Source organism: Thermobia domestica, chromosome 12 (genome assembly GCF_964235325.1).
Source record: "Thermobia domestica chromosome 12, izTheDome1.hap1.1, whole genome shotgun sequence".
In the NCBI taxonomy this organism is placed as follows: domain Eukaryota; kingdom Metazoa; phylum Arthropoda; class Insecta; order Zygentoma; family Lepismatidae; genus Thermobia; species Thermobia domestica.
The window spans coordinates 24,623,055-24,642,768 of NC_137465.1; the positions used below are offsets into that span (position 1 = coordinate 24,623,055).

Genomic DNA, 19,714 nt, shown 5'->3' on the forward strand with positions numbered 1-19,714 from the left:
TAATATGTTTTTAATGTTGAGAGAGAAAATATTTTGGAAGCAATACTAAAAATGTTTTACATACATGATATAGAAAACAAAATAGGTTCCAAATTGACTCTCCATAAGACGTTTAGTCTTGGAGCCACTTTTCATACCGATTTGCGTTAATGCAACGCAAAAGTAGTGTTTCATTTGGCCGGCTTAGAAGTCACGCAGAGGTTGGTATAGTTCTGTTCACGACATAAAATGGGCTATTTATGTATGCTGTGATATTTTCAGTTGAAACATGGGCTGATCCTGAAATACGAATTTATATTGGAGATTGAGATACAATATAAAGGAAAGGAAGATACAATAAAGAGCAGAATAAATATTTGTATATACATTTAATAATGTTTAACTTAACTTTCTACTTACATATACTGTTGAATACAAAGCTTTCATTAACATTCAAGAAGCTATATGATACAGGAAGATCCAAGTACCCTTAAAATAAATATTTAAAAAAAATAAAATAAATAAATAAATAAATAGATGAATAAATATAAATATCATCGACCTTTTTAGTTTCAAAAAAAAAAAAAAAAGGCACTTCATATAGCTCCAAAAATTGAATCAACAATATAGACATCGAAATACATCTGCAAATAAAATAATCATGAAATAACATTAGAAGCATACTGGGGTGAAAAAAACCTGATGCAAAAAAACAACACTATTAATAGTGAAGAAGACAAGACAAGACAATGTTCCTTGCCGGCCTGGCATCATTGGAATTTTCGTATGTTTTTGTGTCGTGCGTGTGTATTTTTTCAAATTTTAAAAATTTTATTCTCAGTGATATGCAGGATTTATACTGTACCAATTATTATCCGGCGAAGTAAAGTACAGGAAAATCTATATATATAAAAGAGAACGTACAATTCTTTGTCCGCTCATCACGCTAACACGGCTGAACCAATTTCTTTCATTTTTGGGGGGTTATTAGGATTTGGACCCTAGATGGTTTTTATCATATCACTTTAATTTTTAATTACCAGTGTCTTGAGATAATTGACCATTCAAGTGTCCATAACGTACAAATCCTTTGTTATTAGTTCATCATAGGTAAAAATAAACGTATTTATATGCAACCCGCATGACCGTGTCACTCGGCGGGTTAACATAAATGACAGGCGATATACAGCGGAAAATAGCTTGAATCTTCTGTTTAAAATTTTTTAATTGATTTGCTTATTTTTACAGACACTTTTACAATATGCCAGCACCGGGATGACCGCAGCGAAGCGGGGCGGGTTAACATAAATGACAGGCGATATAATGTTAAGATTTACTGCAATCTTCTATGGTTTTTATCATATCACTTGAAAGCGAAAAAGTAAAAATTATCTAAGTAACAAAGTTTATTGCGTTCCGGGGTGACCGCAGCGAAGCGGGGTGAACGCTGCTAGTAATGTATGAAGCTTAAATACTATCACGATAAGTTGTGTGAAGCGAAGAGTTATCTAAAAGAAGGAATCATGTATTCTCCGACTTCTGATACGAGATCTATAGGGAAGTTAATGGATCGATTCAGAAGCTACGTAGGTACTGAAAATACTTTTCTGAATAGACCTATAGCCACAAAGCTAAATGTTGACGACACATTCGACCTCTTAAATAAAAGGAAAGGGGATAGTGATGGCCAAAGACAATTACAGAAAAAGAAAAAGGAAGAACCATCAGCATTGGAAGGTAGATATCGACGTTGGAGATATTTTCGATAAAGTATCTTGTGAGCATAAAGTGTAAAGTTAATGTAAACTGAAATGAGTTGCAATGAGTCTGAGAAAGCAAACTATAGATTAGTCTATTCCGTGCAGTTTTACTATCCGGATCCATAGTGTATGCAGTAGTAGGAGTAGCAGTAGAAAGGTTAGAAGCTCCCCCCCAGGGATTCGTTGGATTCTGTTCTCAACATAAAATGGGCAAATTAAACACTTTCCAAAATTTGTCTGTACATTTTACAATGTGTGGATCCGTATAGTAAAACTGCACCGTCTTTTCTGTTCTAATTTGAGGTTCCTGATTGTAAGGGCCATGCTTGGGTAATAAAATGTGGGGTCAATTACATAAGGCGAGAATAAAATTAATCGTAATGTACAGAATAAATCTGAGTTATAGTATACAACAGGTCCTCATCATTTTCCGAGGACTCACGAAGTTCAGTATTTTACGGATTATTCATTGAGGACCTAGGAAGGGGTATGTTTAGTACAAGGGGTCCAGAAGCACGTAAAAATCACAAAATTTACAGGAGAAATGAGTGATGCAAGTACTTAGACGTAACATAACGTAACCAAATCTAACCTAACCTAACATAAGCTAACGCAAGCTATTCTGAACTAACCTAAACTAACGTAATATTAGTAGAAATAAGCGAAATTCTATCATTTTCTGCCAAATTATGCGGGACTCCTACACTAATGTAACATAAACTAAACTAACTTAACGTAACCTAAACTAGTCTAACCTAACTGAAACTAACCAACCCTACGCTAGACTAACCGAAGGTGAACAGGAATTACCAAAATTCTAACATTTTTTAGAGAAAAGAGCTGGACCCCTTCTGCTAAACATAGGCCCCTAGGAACTTGAAAATGGGGTAACAAAGCGATTTTCATTTACTTATCGACTGAAACTTGTACATGACATACCACCATTTCTACACGTGGTGCAAGAGTTTGAACTATCCTCGAGTACGGTGCACTTTATGTGCGCCTCTGTAGTGCCCTTGTACTTTATATTTCACTATGTGTGTGTGGGGGGAGAAGGGACTTGAACGCATATTGCATGTCTTGTGCTCGTGGATAGTTCTTACTGTTGCATTACGTGCAAACGTGATGGTATTTCATGTAGAAGTTGTAATAGCACACATAAGAAACGCAGATCACGGAGTACTCATACTGCATATTCCAGTGTGAGTACAACATGATCTGGGTTTCTTATGTGTTCTATTACCACTTGTACATGACATACCACCATTTCTGTACGTGGTGCAAGAGTAAGAACTATCCTCGAGTACGGAACACGATGAAGAGCTGTTGTATACTATTACCTAAATCTGCTTAACACTGAAAGATCTGGTAAACTTCCTTTTTTTTTTTTTTTATTCGGTTGATAAACTAACCCAAAGTGGAGATGAGTTGTCAGAATACAGCAGCAGTAATGTATTAACGTATACTGCGCTATTCTATTTTAGGTCAGGTATTGCCAATATTTATGTTAACTTCTTTAATCGGAAAATTCACTGTTTACTAGCTTAGAGAGTATTTTCAAAGTGAAGAGCTACATTTCTCGAAGCAGATTCAGTCTAGGAAGGCTTTAGCTTTGTGCGAATAAATATAGTGTCGTAGAGTTCGGATATACACCATGCTACAGTTCAAAATGACCCGTGCTATGTGGGAACTAGCAAGCACTAGTGCTGTCTGAATCAGAACGGTAAAGGTAGAGGAGGCAGCAAAGTGTAGGTGCGACTGCGAGTAAAGAGTGATATTGAAAAATAGAACAATTTACATATTTCTCCTGTACATTTTAATGATTTATTCTCGCATATAAGAAGCAATTAAGAAGTTGTCTTTTACTGGAACATTGCCTTCATAACTTGAGTTCATGGTGGTGGCTTTGTGCAGTATGTAAATACAAGCGTATACTTTGAATCAGGGTGGATTGATTTAAATCAGTCTGATTTAAATTACTTGATTTTTTAAATAAAAATCGTTGATTTAAATCAAATTCCGAAATAATTTAAAGTGAAAATAAGTAAAGTCCCGTTTCTGTTCTGTTATTCCGATTTTATGGAAGATGATAATCATAATACAATAAGACTCAAATGTACAGTATGTACAGCTTTGAAAACAAGTGTCATGCAGAGGATGATTAGGGAAAATCCCGTTTTGAACGGGTAACAGGGCAATCCTGTTTTCTTCTCTTCGTAACATAGGGTTTATATTGTAAATCGTTAGCTATTGCAACGGGGAAATCACCATCGACATTTAAGACGAAGATTCTTTTGTGTGCGCGTTTATATATTTGTTCCAAGATAATACGGCGTATTTAGAAGTGTCCTATCCCTCTCCGATTTTTTTTTTTTTTTTGTTGTTGTATTGTTTAGACTTTATAACTTTAGGCAAAATTTATGTATTTCGTGCCGCAAGCTAGTTACAATTTCCTTTAAAATATGCCCCTGCCAAATATCAGTGACTTTTGAGGAAAAAAGTGTCACTTTAATAAGCGTTGCTGTACTTTTTCCTTAACTTTTAAATTATATTACCTATTTTTAGGTGATAGGATAAAATCTTTATTATTCGATTAAAAAAGTACCAATAAAGCTTTTTACTTCGTTTTTTCAAGATTGAAGGAATTGTAGAGCACGTTACATATGCTTTCACTTCTCTCTGCGTCGAGACATAGGATGTGAGGACGTCATAAATTAAAAAAAAAAAAATGTGCCTATTTTTATTATTTTTTGGCGGGCCTACATTTTGCATACAGAATACTGAAATTCTGCACACTCGTTCAGTGCACTCTTAGTATTTTTCAGATGATTTCAGATCTCTGCGTGAAAACAGGGGGGTCCAGAGGCGAAAATATAAAAAAAATATATATATATATGTATATATATATATATATATTTAACAAAAAATAGCTTTCTTCGCGATTTCCCCGCCTAAGATGGAGACATATGAATGGTACCATCTGAAAGGCTGTTCTGTTCCGAAGAGAATGATGTACGAACCATGATCTTAGGATAAATAGGGATGTTTCAGTAAACTGTTACCTGAGATCATGTTTTATACGGAAACTGGGGTATTCGGGGATATTTTTTGCGGGCTTACTTTTGTATCTAGAAGTTTGAAATTTTGGACACTCATTCACTTCACCCCTTAGTATTTTTCAGATTTGTTTCAAATTGTTGCCTTTAAACACAGGCGGTACAGAGGGCTAAAAAGTAAAAAAAAGGGGATATTTCTTAACAGAAAATCCGTTTTTTCGTGATTTTCCAGCCCCAGATAGCCTACACGATGGACACATTTGAATGGTACCGTTTGAAACTGTTTTATTCTAGGATAAATAAGATGTCTGAGGAAATTTTTATATTACATCCGTGTCATCTGGGGTATGGTGAGGATGTTCTTAGCTCATTGTTAAATATTTTTCCCGCCCTTATTATTCAAGATAGAAGCTTGAAATTTTATACACACATTTAGTACACCCTTAGTATTTAACAGTTGATTTTGAGATCTGTGCGTTAACACAAGGGAGTCCAGAGGGGATCAAATTTAAAAAAAAAAAAAATCAGAAAAGATCCCGACATCTCTCAAAATTTTCCGCTTCAGGGACATGATAGGGAAAATGTGAGTGTTACCGTTTTAAAGGCTGTTCTATTCTGAAGAGAATGAGGTATGAACCATCATCCTAGGATAAATAGGGATGATGCTTGACTGAAAGTCTATAATTTACCAAAAAGAAAAAAAAAGCCATAATTTAAAGCTAAGAAACATTGTTTGGGATTGATATATGTTAACGATTGGGGATTAATTCAAAATTCAACCTCAATACTTTCACTTAAATGGCATAATTGGCATTTAATACTAATTTGTAATGCTTTTTCTTCAGTTCGCGAGTTGTATTATACGAGGAGAAAGATTTGATTTAAATAAAAAAAAATCATCAAAAATGATTTTTTTTAAAAAAAATCATGATTTTTTTCCACCCTGCTTTGAATTACGTTTTAAAACTTACACGTCAGATTACGATTTTCATCTGATTATTTCATCCATATTCACATTCCTTATATTTTGATTACTTATATACATTCTTGAACAGAGACATATTTTAACTTTCCGGGATGAGCGCTGTAGTAATTTATGGCAGAACGAGCGGATGTATTTTTTGTAACAGTAGAGGTTATACAACTTGATTTTAATTTGTATTGTAATGTATTTGTTTTAGTTTACATTTACGTGGGAATGTACTATTTTAGGTCCGTATAGATTTGCAAAATTTACCAATGGAGTACTACTTTTATTTCAGGAGAGCAGTGTGTAATTAACAGGGTTGGCTGGTTTAAACCAGCTGTTTTTTTTTTTTCAAAAAAACCAACTGGTTTAAACCAAAAAAAAAAAAAAAAAAAAAAACGAAAAATGCTTTAAATCGTGTGAACTTCATGGTGACGTTTCCACATATCAAACCATCCGCATTACATTTATCTACTTTCCACCCTTTAAGCAGGACCACGACCGTCGAACCACAACCCATCTTTCAAGTGTAAACCAAGTAGCGATTCGAGGTGTCCCTCTAAGCAGGAGTCCTCTCCGTGATAAACTTGGTATTTCATAAGGATGTTAAGCCTAAACATACGAAATGAAACCAAATGATATATTTCTACTTGAATGAATGCCTGTTGTTTTATAAAGAAGCCAAGGTTGCTTAAATATATTGATAGAAATTGCCAAATTTATCAAGTGCCTACGTAGCTTCCAACATCAGCTTGGATTTGACTTGGTTTTAATTTTATTGAATGATATATACATACCGAATTTGTAATTTAATACCTCAATTTTAGCGTAGTGATTATGATCCGTTGACCTTAAAATTTTACATACAGATACATGTAAAGTAATAACAGGATTTTCCTAATGGCTAAGGCGGGAGTTTCCCGATTTATATATAATTCTAGGTATAATGTTCTTACTTGTGTAACTGTTTGTCTTTTTGTCCTTCTGAAATTACTCTTGACAATTATATTAACAAGTAGGACTATGTAAAGATCAGTACAACGTATTTTTATCAGAAGTCCTTCGTGAGTGAGTCGGCAATCGCATTTGTGACCAATTAGTCCCGGTTTCGTGTCCAAATGGACAATTTCTCTTGGATGTAAGTCGAGAAGCGGTTTGGATTCCGCTTTAAGCTTGTGACCCCTTCCAGCATAACCTTGTTGTTGCATAATAACACCAAGGGGAAACAAACTAATTTCTGTCCATATTTAATATGAATACATAGAGTAAATTATTTAAACCAAAAAACTGGTTTAAACAAACAAAAAAAAAAAAGTTTAAACCTCCCCCCCCCCAAAAGTTTTTTTTTTCAATAAAAACCATGGTTTTGGCCAACCCTGGTAATAAATAACAATATATGATGATTTTAGTCTTTACATAATCATAAGCTTACGCGCATACACACCCTCGCTGACGCACTTATTCCTTACGGACGCAACTTCACGCTGCCACATTCCTTGTTGCGCTCCTTTCCTGACTCGGTTATGTAGCATTTGTAGTTTTTAGTGGCAACCACATACCCATGTTGGTTGGTGTTTATATCGCAACCGTTTCAATGGCATTCCTTCGAACGCGTATTTACACCCGTAACAAGTAAGCCTTCCTAAAGTGTCTTTCGTCTAGTAATATAACTCTTCCCGTAAGAAATACTTTAGTTGCTGAGACTGAATTTACTGATCAAAGATTTGAAATGTAATGAATTTGAGTATGTGGAGCTAGGACAGTACTTTATACTTTTACTTGTTATCTGGCGTATATTGTCTTTCACTTTGAGTTCTGTTATTATGCTGAATAAAATTAACAAGTCAAAATACAGATATAGGCGTAGTAACAATGCAGAACAGGCTGTTCTTTTTATTTTTTTAAATATATATATGATAAGTGATGGCAAATTATTGTTGTGTTTGATCTAGTTACACATCGTGGTTTTAGTTGTTAATTATAGAAACGAGCGTAGTGAATCTTCTACAATTCGACTCGATCGGCATTTGCTTATTTGTTCTATGTTAATTATCGTAAAAGTTAAAATGAAAACGCGGCGTGTGTCTTTCTTCAACTGGCGGAAATAATTTTATTGCTTGGGGTTGTAAAACTTCAAATGAAACGTTTGTGTTATATCTTAACGCTTATGCCATGTAGTCTAAAGAAGACGTGAGGATCACGGTGGTTCATTTGTAGAATGCTTACTTCTGGTGCGTTGGGTAAGCAGGTCACAATACTTCCTTGAGAATTCTTACATATTTATACAGAAAGCAAATTTAGGAAAATGATAATATTTATTTTTATTATTATATTTTCAGTTTTAGCTGAAAGGTTAGAAACAGCGGAAATGGAACTAGCTAGTTGTCATGCGAGGAACAAAGTGCTGGAATGCAACATGAGGGATCTTAAGACGTCGAAAGAAGAAATGGAATGTAAGCTGAAGCAAGAAAGACAAGCTCTAAAAATAGAAAGGGATCATGATAGAGAAAAGGTGAGTGAACTATGTATGTTCAGATAACGTTCCATAGTTATACTCTTTATGCTAAACGAGATAGATGAAGAATGAACGTAAATAATTAAGAAATTACATTTTTGTACTCTCCCGCAGGGAATCGAACGTGAGACTACGTGCCCGAAATGCACACACACTAGTAACTAGATCAGCGGGCAGTACTATGTATTTTCAGATTACGATATTCATTTCTTCTTTTTGTATTAGAACAAGTGCAATTTGTCAGTTAATTACGTTACACAGACACAGTTTATTCAACTGAGTGTGAAATTGGGGGGTGGAGGGACTGTAGGCACGGTATTAAATAGTAGATCTGTCAATGCACCTAGTTCGATCCTAGAGTATGTGAGTTTATGATGAACAACGTGATGAGCGTGAGCCGCAACTTGAGGCGTGAGCGTGAGCTTTGGCTAAAAGTGTAATAATTGGTTTCTTTCTTTACCAAAGTTTTACATTTAATTCACATAATAATGCCGAGTGAGCGTTAGCGAGTGGAGACGGGTTAGTGCCCCGCAGGGCACGTTGTTTTCTGTTTTTATTAGAGCTAAATGGGAAGACGTTCCTGTGTTCTAGAAGATTGCTGCCTTCTTGGTTATGTCACTAACCGTTACAGTAAACAATATAACTTTCTCCACGTTTCTTTATATTAGCATATATCATGGTTGGCAAAAACATGGTTTTTATTGAAAAAAAAAACGGTTTTTTGGTTTAAACCAGGTTTGTTTGGTTTAAATAATTTGCTCTATATATTCATATCATATATGGACAGAAATAAGTTTTCTTTTCATCCTGATGTTATTGTGCAACAACCGGGTTATGCTGGAAGGGGTCACATAAGCTTAAAGCGGAATAAAAAGCGCTTCTCGAGTTACATCCGAGAGAAATTGTCCTCCATTTGAACTGGGAACCAGGACTAATTGGCCACAAATGCGATACGTCTGCCGACTCACTCACGAAGGAATCCTGATAAAAATGTGTTGAACTGATCTTTGCATGCTTCTTGATATAATTGTCAAGAGTAATTTCGGAAGAGCAAAAAGATAAACAGTTGCACAAGTAAAACTATTATAGAGAATTACATATGGACAATTTCTAAGTACTACGGAGTACAGAACTAACTTAGTTCAAGTTAGTTAACAATGACTTTTATTGGTCCAAATTAAAGAAATACAACGACTTAATTAGCATATCAGTAAGAAAAGTGAAAAAGATACGAATTATTTGAGTCCACTTTGGCTCAGACTCATTTATACATAAATAGATACCAAAAATAGTTCTCATTTCACTAAATGCCTCTCGTGGGGTCTGTATGACCCCCCCCCCCACACACACACACAAAGTACGGCATTTCGAAGTATTTTATCAATAGTAAACATTGAAACGAAACAATATTTAGAATTTTTCTTTGATTGCAATTACATAACAATAATAACAACTACAAAAAATCACAAACATTTATAAACTTTTAAAAAAAATTGCTTTTGTAGTATAATCTTTTTGAGTAATGAATGGGGAATTCAGGTCTGAATATAACACGAATAATATATGGGAGTGAAACGTGATAACCCACAAATGTGTGTTCATCAAGATTTTACAAACACTTACACTTTTACGAACATTTTTCGTTTTTTGGTTTAAACCAGCCAACCCTGGTATATATATAGGGTGTAAAAAAAATTAAAGCATCAAACCTACAGAGGTGATTTGTCACATCAGAGCAAAGGAATAGTTAATATGGACCTGTGGTGAAAAAGTCCATACTTTCGAAGCTATAGGCTGTCGAAGACATAAGAAAATAAACTTTAAAAATCTATAGCTTCAGTGTGGGACCGAGCGCAGTCAAGGAAGACATCACTTAAGAACTAGTATCTGCCCTATTCAGATACCCATGTTTCAGAATTCTGCGGTGCTTGCGTATCAATGGACAGTTTATGAGCACTTCAACTTTTCTGAGTATTCCTCAACTGGCTCTATAAAAATTAATGTGTAAGTGCGGCAAGATTCTGAAATATGGATATTTGGATAGGGCACGTACTAGCTCTTAAGTAATGTGTTGACTCGACTGGGATCGGTCTCACAGTAGTGGAACTCTGGACCTCTAAATTTCCTTTTCGCACGTTTTCGGCAGCCTGTAACTATAGACGTTTGACCACGGGTCCATATGAACTTTTTTTTTTCTTTTCGTCTGCAGAGTAAGAATTAAATGATAACTTAGCTGCTGATAGTCGAATTTCGGTTAAAACTACGCTAGAACTCGTGTAACCGAATAGTAACCGAGTAGTACTCAGTGATACTACACTTTGCCTTTTCCTGGATTACTATAGCACGGAAGGTATAACGTCGTTGCTTTCCCGTGAAAAGTTGTAATGACGTTTATGGGGAGTTGCCAGCTTGGTTACTCGTGGCTCGGTGAGCGCAGTGAATGGTGGCTGGTGATTTGCTATCCTCTTACCACACCCCCAGTGACGAGCAGGTCCAAGTGCGGGAAGCCAATGACGCTATACCTTCTGACCTTTAGTTACCAAGAAAATTGTCAACAGGTGTTAACCAACTTACTTGGTTACATTAAGCAAAAGGAATAACAGCTGTACAGTTTTGCGGTAAAAATAGCCGTCTCGTCTTTGTAATTGCTCATTGCACTTAATTATTGCCGGTACTTGGGCTGTTATAGACAATTAGTTATTTTAACCCCTTTTCCTTGGTTGCAGGACTCAGTTATTCAGGATAAATTAACGTCTCAATTGATCTTTCTTTTCGAGTATCGAAATTCTTATATAATATTAAATTAGCTGCAGCATGGGATATTTCGAAGAAAATTTTTCTGGTCACAGTATGAAACATCCTCAGATATGCTAGTTGTCATTGTCGTGTATGTGATGCACTAACCAATTAAAGTAGTGTATACTAATTACGGCTCTCGATTAATTTAATCGTGTGGTTGGCGTAATCATAAATATATTCATCTTTATTAAAAATTAGTTGCTATATAGATGTATATGTAGTATATAAGCGAATTTTAAAGGGAAATGTAGACATAGTAACTCCCACAGGATTTTTTACAGGGGGAAGTGGGCAAAATGACCGACATACAAGCAAAGACGCAGATACAAATACGTAGAACCACGTAATATTTAATGTAAAAAAAAAAAAAAAAAACAATTATTGCAACTCACTGCTAACTTCACTAACTTGTGTGTGAATAAAAAAAATTAGCATATTTTAATACTTATTAGGAAAATCCATTGGTAAAGCAAGTGCTCCCTGCAGCGGGAGGCTATGGTTACAGAATACAGTTTTAGTGTTATTGATACTTCGTAAGTGAAATCCTCATTTAGTTGGGCGAGGAATCTAGAATACAATAGTGCTATGATAAAGAAAAGAGTAAGCTTTTATATTTTAGGTATGTTTTGTATTTGTAACCTGTTCTTCTTTCCGAAAGTATTTTCTCCTTTAGAACAACTTAACTCTGTGCTTCAGAAGTGCAGAAGTACAACTCTTATGTAAATCAGGCGCAAATGTATGTATTGAAAATTGAAAGTAAAGATTACCATGAAAAAAAGCAATGATAGAACGACAGTGTGAAAAATACGAACCAACCAGTGCTAGACAGCCACTGAAAAGCACGAATATTATTAACAGAGTGAGCACAAGGGCGTAGCAGGATGAGCTTGGTGTGCTTCCGTATGGAGCGGGCATGTCAGCGACGGTGGATATGCACGTAACCGAGGGTAGTGTAAAAATTTTATATCCCATACAATTATGCCTTACATCTAATAGAGCTTTACTTCACTCCTGTGGTTCTGCATCATCACTTTACATAATGCCGTGAGTTCATAATAGCTTCCTTACGGAGTACTATGCATTACGTATTACGTATTTCTACCTATGATAAATATTATAATAGATATAAGGTTCCGATATATAGTTACGTGTAGATTGCTATTGCAAAATGAATCAACATATAAATAACATAAATAATGGTTTGCGCCTTCCATTTCAACTCAGCCAAAAAAAAGTACCATCACCATCTCAGATATTGTTGAAACTTTTTTTTATAGCAATTAGACATGTTTTTTAAATGACCCGTATTTTTTGTTGTCGGATAAGATTTTCCCGCCAAGTAATGGGCCATCAAAACGGGAAGTTCAATTTACGAATTTTAGAGGACGTGGAAAATGGTAAACTTCGTAGCCTCATCATTCAGCTATGGAGACAGATAGTTATAAATCTTGTTGTGGTATGTACACTCATGACAAAAATTATTGTCGCATGTCTATAAATATGTTGTTGTAGGAATATAATTTGATAACGAATTCGTCCGGTATTTCTTAAAATGTTAGTATGTGTATAATCGGGAAAGACGATGTATGTGGCAAATTTCATGTCAAAAGAGCAGTAAATAAGAACAATAAAACGAAAATAAAACTTTCTTGTCCATTTAGCAACATTTTGTTTTACTCATTCTAATTTTCGTGTTTGTAATTCTTTTCTTCTGAAATTTACTACGAATATACATTTCCCGATTATACATGTAGTATCAATATTAATAGTACCCTGCAAAATCATTATCAAATTATATTCTTACAAGAAGACAGTTATAGATATGCGACAATCATTTTGGACATGAGTGTACATAGGGATATAAATAAAATATATTTTATTATAATTTGGTTTGCGCATGCGTATCTTTTGGTACATAAATTAACAAATGAACGTAAGTTTATCTCTAAAGTCGAAGTTTGCGTCGAGCACTTTCGGTTGGAAATTTAAAATTCTATTTTACGGTTGGTAAGACCTAGTTACGCGCTTCTCGAAAAAAAATTGTATTGCTTGTGTGTGCAACCGTCTTGTCGCAAAAAAATTCGAGAAACCGTCAAATTTTCAAATATCACCTTTCTCGAAATCACCATAATTTAAAATCCTGAAATGTTGTCAAATTGTTCAACTTCACATGAATAATAAACACCCCAAATAGCATTGTCGACCAATGCTTCATGAATGAACTACAGCCTCTTGAAGTTAGCGAAGTTTCATTAACTTCAATATCACCGTTGGCAACACTGAAAACAATGAAAGTGCAACAATTTGATGATGTTTGTGGTTCACATTCATTAAATAAAGAATAAAAGTTTCTCCTGGCTCCTTTTTATTATTTTGATCAAACAGGCTCTCTCAAATAATAAGATGAGCCTCCCCTTCTCCGTTTTCTTAAACCGATGTAACCTGAGGTGTAAATTACGATTACGAAACAAAGTTTCACTGATTTTTTCCACTCTGAAGTAATTATTTGCTTACTTAGTGTCTTCTTCGCTAATAGCATGTAGCCATGGCAGATGCTCCAATAGGTGTAGGTGCACTCACAACTCGTAGCACGTTGTCGATAGTCACAAAACACTTATATTCTCTTCTCTTATTCTCTTCTGGAAACCTGTACCCTGTTGAAGGTGCATGTGGAAACAAAGAAAAAATAATGAAATGAAATCTTGGGAGTTTTACGTCCCACGTTTATGCCGGTTAGGCTAAAGGAGACAGTGATTATGAGAAATGAGTAAAATGGCGGAATGAAGAAAGTGGGAGAAAACAGGAGAACCCCGAAAAACCCACCAGCACGGTGTTTGTCCACCACAAAGTCCACACGGCGCGAGCTGGGATCGAACCAAGGACCCCAAGCACCGGAGGTGAACGCTCTACCACTGAGCCACCGCGCCTCCTGGAAACACAAAGAACACTGCAATTTCATGTAATATTTGATTTATTGATATTATTTCTGCTATCCATCACTGGTTATTATATATGTATGTAACAAAAGTTAATTTTTGCAAATTTCTTAAATCTACACTTTGAATTGCAGAAGCTCGATTTTGGGGAAAGCATGAAGTTAGTCCATAGTAACACGTTACTGCCATAAAAGCCAAAGATGACTTCGGAAAATACCGGTTACCGGTCGCACACTTTCCCACTTTTTTTAAAAAAAAATTGTCGAATTCGGTTTTTGGCAACAAGACGAGAGTAATACCCGGAGTTGGTACTTGCACTATACTCACGAATTTTTCTGCTGGTTTAATACTGTGAATCTGTTTTTCGTCTTCCCGTGTTGCCACATTCTTATCCCCCCTCTCCCCAATACGTCGCAGAGACCCTTACCACGGCCGGTTTCACTGAAAAGCAACTGCTTTATCGGACCTGTCTTCATCTTGGACATCTGAAAGCAATTTTTAAAGTGGAATGCAGCACCATCAGAAATCACTGAAACGGTTTATTAAATTGTAGACACTTATTTTCACGTACTCGAACCTTTTTCTATAACGCATATTTTCGCTTTTCTTCGAGTATTTTTAGAATCTTATTCATGGCTATGAGTACGAGCCGAATCGTGTGTTTTGTCATCGCTTATTACGGCAAAACTGTCAGTTGTTTCATAATCATATATCTCTCCCGTAAAGGAGATTTGCTCGTTTCTCCAGTGATCACTTTGAACTTCCCTTTGCAGAATAACAGTCTAATTTAAGCGAAGTCCACATGCAGTAAAATAGAATTTTTATCTTGAAATTTTACACGGTGCTTTGCGGTAGCATTTTTTTCCACTTTCATTGTTGCAAACTGTGCCTTCAAAGTTAACGAAAGTTCGCTAACTTAAAAAGGCTGTAGTTCATTCATGAAGCATTGGTCGATAATGCTATTTGGTGTGTTTATTATTCATGTACAGTTGAACCATCTGACAAAATTTAAGAATTTGAAATTATGATGTTTTCGAGAAAATGACGATTTTTGAAAATTTGACGATTGCTCGAATTTTTTGCGATAAAACGGTTGCATACAGAAGCGATACTTTTTTTTTGGGGGGGGAGCGGGTAACTAGGTCTTACCAACCGTGAAAACAGAATTTAAAATTCGAACCGGAAGTGCTCGGAAAAAGCATAAACTTCGACTTTTCACATAAACTTACGTTCATTTGTTAATTTATGTACTTAAAGATACGCATGCGCAAACCAAACTATAATAAAATATAGTTTATTCATATCCCTATGTACATACCACAACAAGAATTATAACTCTACATGTCTCCATTGCTGAATTGTGAGGCTCCGAATTTGACCATTATCCACGTTTTCTACAATTCATGAATTGTACTCCCCGTCCTTGATGGCCCATTACTTGATGGGAATTTTTTTTCGACAAAAAAAGGCCCCTTAAAAACATGTCTAGTTCCTATTAAAAAAAAGTTTGAACAATATCTGAGATGGCGATGGTACAATTTTATTATTTATTTATTTTTGCCTCAATTGAACTCAGATATCTAATTTAAGTTAAAAACAATGTACATTTCTCATTAATTTTTAGTAACTATAAAGATGTGACTTAAAATTTGTAAAATACTGTACATATTTTAATTTTTTGCATTTTCTTTTTCTATAATAGATTATTTAAAAAAAAGGTACAAAACGTAAGAAATGTTTATTAAGCACTGACCTGTTCCGAGAGATCAGAAAAAATGATTACGAGCTGGCTGAACATAGCTGTTCTTTATGCTATGTATTGGGTAGTTCAGGAAATGAGTATTTATTGAATGTTTTATTATTATTATTCGATATGCCCATTAAACCATATAGTTGAGACTATTGTATTGATAGAAAGTTTGACACAATAATATTAATAAATTTTCATAGAAATAGGCACTAACGATACATTTAAATAGGAAGAATGGGTCAAATAGAATTTACTGTAGGCAGCCAATGACACCCCAAAATAAACAAACTTCTGTTCTTTATAATATATCGAACGTAAAGGAACAACATTGGTTGATTTGGCGCTTTATTGATGCATTTCGAAGGAAAAAAGAGAAGCAGGACACGAGACAATGCTTCAAAAAGACGATCCGCCCAAGAAAAGAAGAAAATTCCCGACGAGAGCTCACGTCGTGGTTCGGATTCCACGTTAATCAGTAGGTTCACGTTTTGTATAGCCTCGCTGTTCACGGGACGTTAAACTCAAAATCAACTGAACTGAAAGAAGAAAATATATTCAAGCTGATAAAAGAATTCGCGTACAGAATTTTGAAACTGTTGACATTGCAGAATAATGCTGGATTTGGCCCATAATTCCGTCATGGAATGTTAATGTCATGGTAATTGTAACATAAGACAAAGCAAATTATTCAATAGGTATATTAGATTTCACTGTTGTTTCCTTTCCAATTATCTGTGTTGCAAATACGTAGTAATAAGCAGTAATGCAGTGTAATGAATTGCTATGAAGTTATGAAGATCCTTTACGTTAGAGATATTGTAAAGATAACTTCAGAAGTTTACTTTGGGGTGTTGTAGGATGCCTACAGCAAATTTTATTTTAGCCCAATATAGATTCATGCTGAAAAAAATTTCTGCAGGTCATTGTGTCCGATTTTCCTGAAATTAGGATATATCATTCTAAAAACAAAATAATTAGACCCATTTTTTTCTGCACTATACAAAAAAAAAAAAAAAAATAGAACTAAATTAAGCATTTGTTGCAACTGAGACTTTCAGTGACTGTTTGCCATGGCATTTTAAAGAAAATGTGGATCAAATTTAACCTTTCCGAACTTCTTAATTTTAGGTTGTGCAGTTATTTTTTTGAGTTTTAGTGATATTAATGCCTATTTTTAAGGCTTTTAGTACGTAATCATCCGGTTTCTATTTTTGAAGTACATTATAACCCATTTAAGTAGATTAACCTATTTAGATATACGGCTTTGCGTCCAAACGTCCTGCTCCGGTATCACAGGGTGGTATAGGAGCAGAGGGCTGGTGTTATTTATCACTAGCCTTTAAGATATATATAAGTGAGCATCGTGAGAAGGACCATATATACTTCTACCTTATTAATTTATACAGTATGGCGCTAAATTCGGTGTAAAAAAGCAGAGGGATGATTCCTGAGAGTTAAAAAAAAATCCAATAAACATAGGGCGGAAACTCCATCGTTTATGTGTTATAGGCTGCTGAAATCATGAAAAAATGAACTTTAAAGGTTCATAGCTCCAAAACTATGGGACCTACCTTGGTCCGGTCAAGACTTCCCTATCCAAAAATGCGTGTTTCAGAATCCTAAGGTGCTTCCACAACAATGTTTATAGAGGGAGTTTGACTACGGGCCTGTGATATAAAGTACTCTCCAACTACCTCCATAAAAATTGTTGCGTGAGTACCTTAGGATTCTAAAACATGTATTTTTGGATAGAGCACATATTAGCTCCTAAGTGAAGTCTTGACCCGACTTTGGTAGGTCCCATAGTTTTGGAGCTATGGACCTTTAGAATTGATTTTTTCATGTTTTCGGCAGCCTATAACACGTGAACGATGGGCTTCTCGCCCTAAGTTTATTGGAACTTTTTTGTTTGTTTTACTCTCAGGAAACACCCCTCTGCTTTTGTACGACGAATTTAGCGCCATACTGTAGGTATCGTTAAAAAAATGTAAATATTAAGCTAGGCTTAATCTGCACTTTTAAAAAAAGTTTATATCTCTATTACTTTATGGCAGGCATGCATATAGCGGAGTTGGGATTTGGGCACCAGAGTCCAGCGGGCAAGCTCTGTGTCGGTTTTCTACATTATTTATTTACAAATACTGAACAAAAATTCAGAATAAATTTAATCTTTTAAAAGTTTTTTTTTCTTTTTAACTCTTTTTGAAGCGAGCTTATCTTCTTTATCTTTTAAGTCGAAGCAGAAAATATAAACCACCGAACGACTTCTGTGTATGAACTCTGTCAAACTCGTAACCCAGCTGAGTTACTTTCCTTCCTTCTCTCAGTAATACTCATTCATCTACAGTTTCCATTTTCATCCTAAGTTAAGTTTATTGTGTTCTGTAATATCATTATTTTAAGTTTGGATCATAGTTTCAATTCTATATTTACACTATAACTTTATTCAGCGTACCAAATTTGAGTGATAGTTATTAAGATATTTAGTATATAACTTCCAAAAGTATAGGAAACAATGTTTTAGTACTTTGGATAGCCTGAGGTAAGATAAAAAACCCGCATAAAACGCTTCGTTTGACTTAACCTTGATTCTGAGATATCTTTCGTTTTTAAATTTTGTCACACATGCTACAAATAGTAATTTTACAACAATTGGTTTATTTTAGGAGTCCACTGTGTTTGGAGGCTATCAACCGAGATGATTTCAAGGTACGCCGCACACAGATACTACATAGACGGTACCAAATTTGACCGTAAGTAAGGATGAATCCCAGAAAAAGGAAGAAAGTGTTGTGACTCACCTAGCATTTCAGTGTCTTCCTATGTGATAAACTATCATCAGCCTCCCATCATTAGCGCGCGGCTTGCTCAATTTGCAGATTCGACGAAAAACGTTTTATATATAGAGTGTTTGGCATAGAGACATTTAGTATAGGAAGCCCAAAGTTCATAGCGTCAACATAACACCAATTTAAAAATATAGACTGAAGATCTAATTAATTCTTATTGACTGTGATTTTTTTATTGGCGTAGCTCGCTTCGTGTGATGTGTATGGTACTCATTTAAGCTAATTTGCGGGTATATTATGCTTAGTTTTAATTTATGGCAGTTAAATCACACTTCAGATTCTAAAGTAATGTATAGTATACCTATTTCGTATCGCTAAATATATTCTTAGATGAAGGTGACAGAGAACTTTTCAAGAAATAGTTTAACTTATTTTGTGTGTGTTGAGGGGAGGGGGGACGTAAGTAAACGCATGATTCTGCTGCTTGGTTTTCGGTGATTGGTACAGTCATCTTCTGAACTACAATACTAGGCTGTGGGGAAGAGTTTGTAAGGTGCAACTCTGTTCGAACTTTTCTTACAAAGTAAGTGTTTTTTTTTTATGTTAAATAAAACTTGTTAAAATTGATACACTGATGAGGTGTATATACATTTCAAACTATTATAATGTACGATATGCAATTAGTAGACTTAAATTAATATAGACTTTTTGTTTATGTATTCACATTAAATATATTGTGTACTACAAATGTATACTTAATGTAAAATTTAATACATTATTACTGTAATTATTCTCAATAAATCTACAGGATTTTATGTGTCTTTTAAAGGTTCATTCCTTTATTTGGCTTTCGGTTTATGTAATTATAAGTAATGTAGGATGGTGGAATTTTGATTATTTTAAGGATAATTTCTTTATTATATACGATAACTCAAAGAAATAATCGATTGTATATCGCATTAAATATTTACATGATATAAAATAAGTTATTTTCCCCATTTATCATGTATAAATCTTACCACCAGTGGGGTTCTGTAGTATAGACACTGGTTGCTCAAGTACTTCACAAGTTGCGGTATAGTCAATGCGGTCTGGTTGCTTGAGCACTGACTTCAGGAGTGGTAGAATGAATGACTATTCGGAAACAGTGAGTAGCCTAGTGG

At 34.9% G+C, this 19,714-nt stretch overlaps 1 protein-coding gene across 3 annotated transcripts; it reads left to right on the forward strand.

Moving 5' to 3' along the window:
- Positions 1 to 1,240: 1,240 nt before the first annotated feature.
- LOC145665688 (uncharacterized) lies at positions 1,241 to 19,341 on the forward strand. 3 transcript variants are annotated; one of them, XM_081732851.1, is made up of 3 exons: positions 1,241 to 1,716; positions 8,102 to 8,274; positions 18,429 to 19,341. In XM_081732851.1, the coding sequence occupies exons 1-3, from the start codon at positions 1,440 to 1,442 to the stop codon at positions 18,462 to 18,464; spliced, it is 486 nt and encodes a 161-aa protein (XP_081588977.1). In that variant the 5' UTR covers positions 1,241 to 1,439; the 3' UTR covers positions 18,465 to 19,341. The 3 variants fall into 3 exon arrangements, with proteins under 3 accessions (XP_081588977.1, XP_081588978.1, XP_081588979.1); XM_081732852.1 differs by lacking the exon at positions 18,429 to 19,341 and adding an exon at positions 15,715 to 15,803 and having other exon boundaries at positions 1,251 to 1,716; XM_081732853.1 differs by having other exon boundaries at positions 1,255 to 1,756; positions 18,429 to 19,339.
- The last annotated feature ends 373 nt before the right edge of the window (positions 19,342 to 19,714 follow it).

What these genes read in the sequence shown, in the direction of transcription:
- LOC145665688 (XM_081732851.1), top strand. Translation starts at nt 1,440, where the DNA reads ATGAAGCTTAAATACTATCACGATAAGTTGTGTGAAGCGAAGAGTTAT. An exon ending in AGAACCATCAGCATTGGAAG is followed by an intron (nt 1,717 to 8,101) that starts GTAGATATCGAC and finishes TTATATTTTCAG; the next exon opens with TTTTAGCTGAAAGGTTAGAA. An exon ending in GGGATCATGATAGAGAAAAG is followed by an intron (nt 8,275 to 18,428) that starts GTGAGTGAACTA and finishes GGTTTATTTTAG; the next exon opens with GAGTCCACTGTGTTTGGAGG.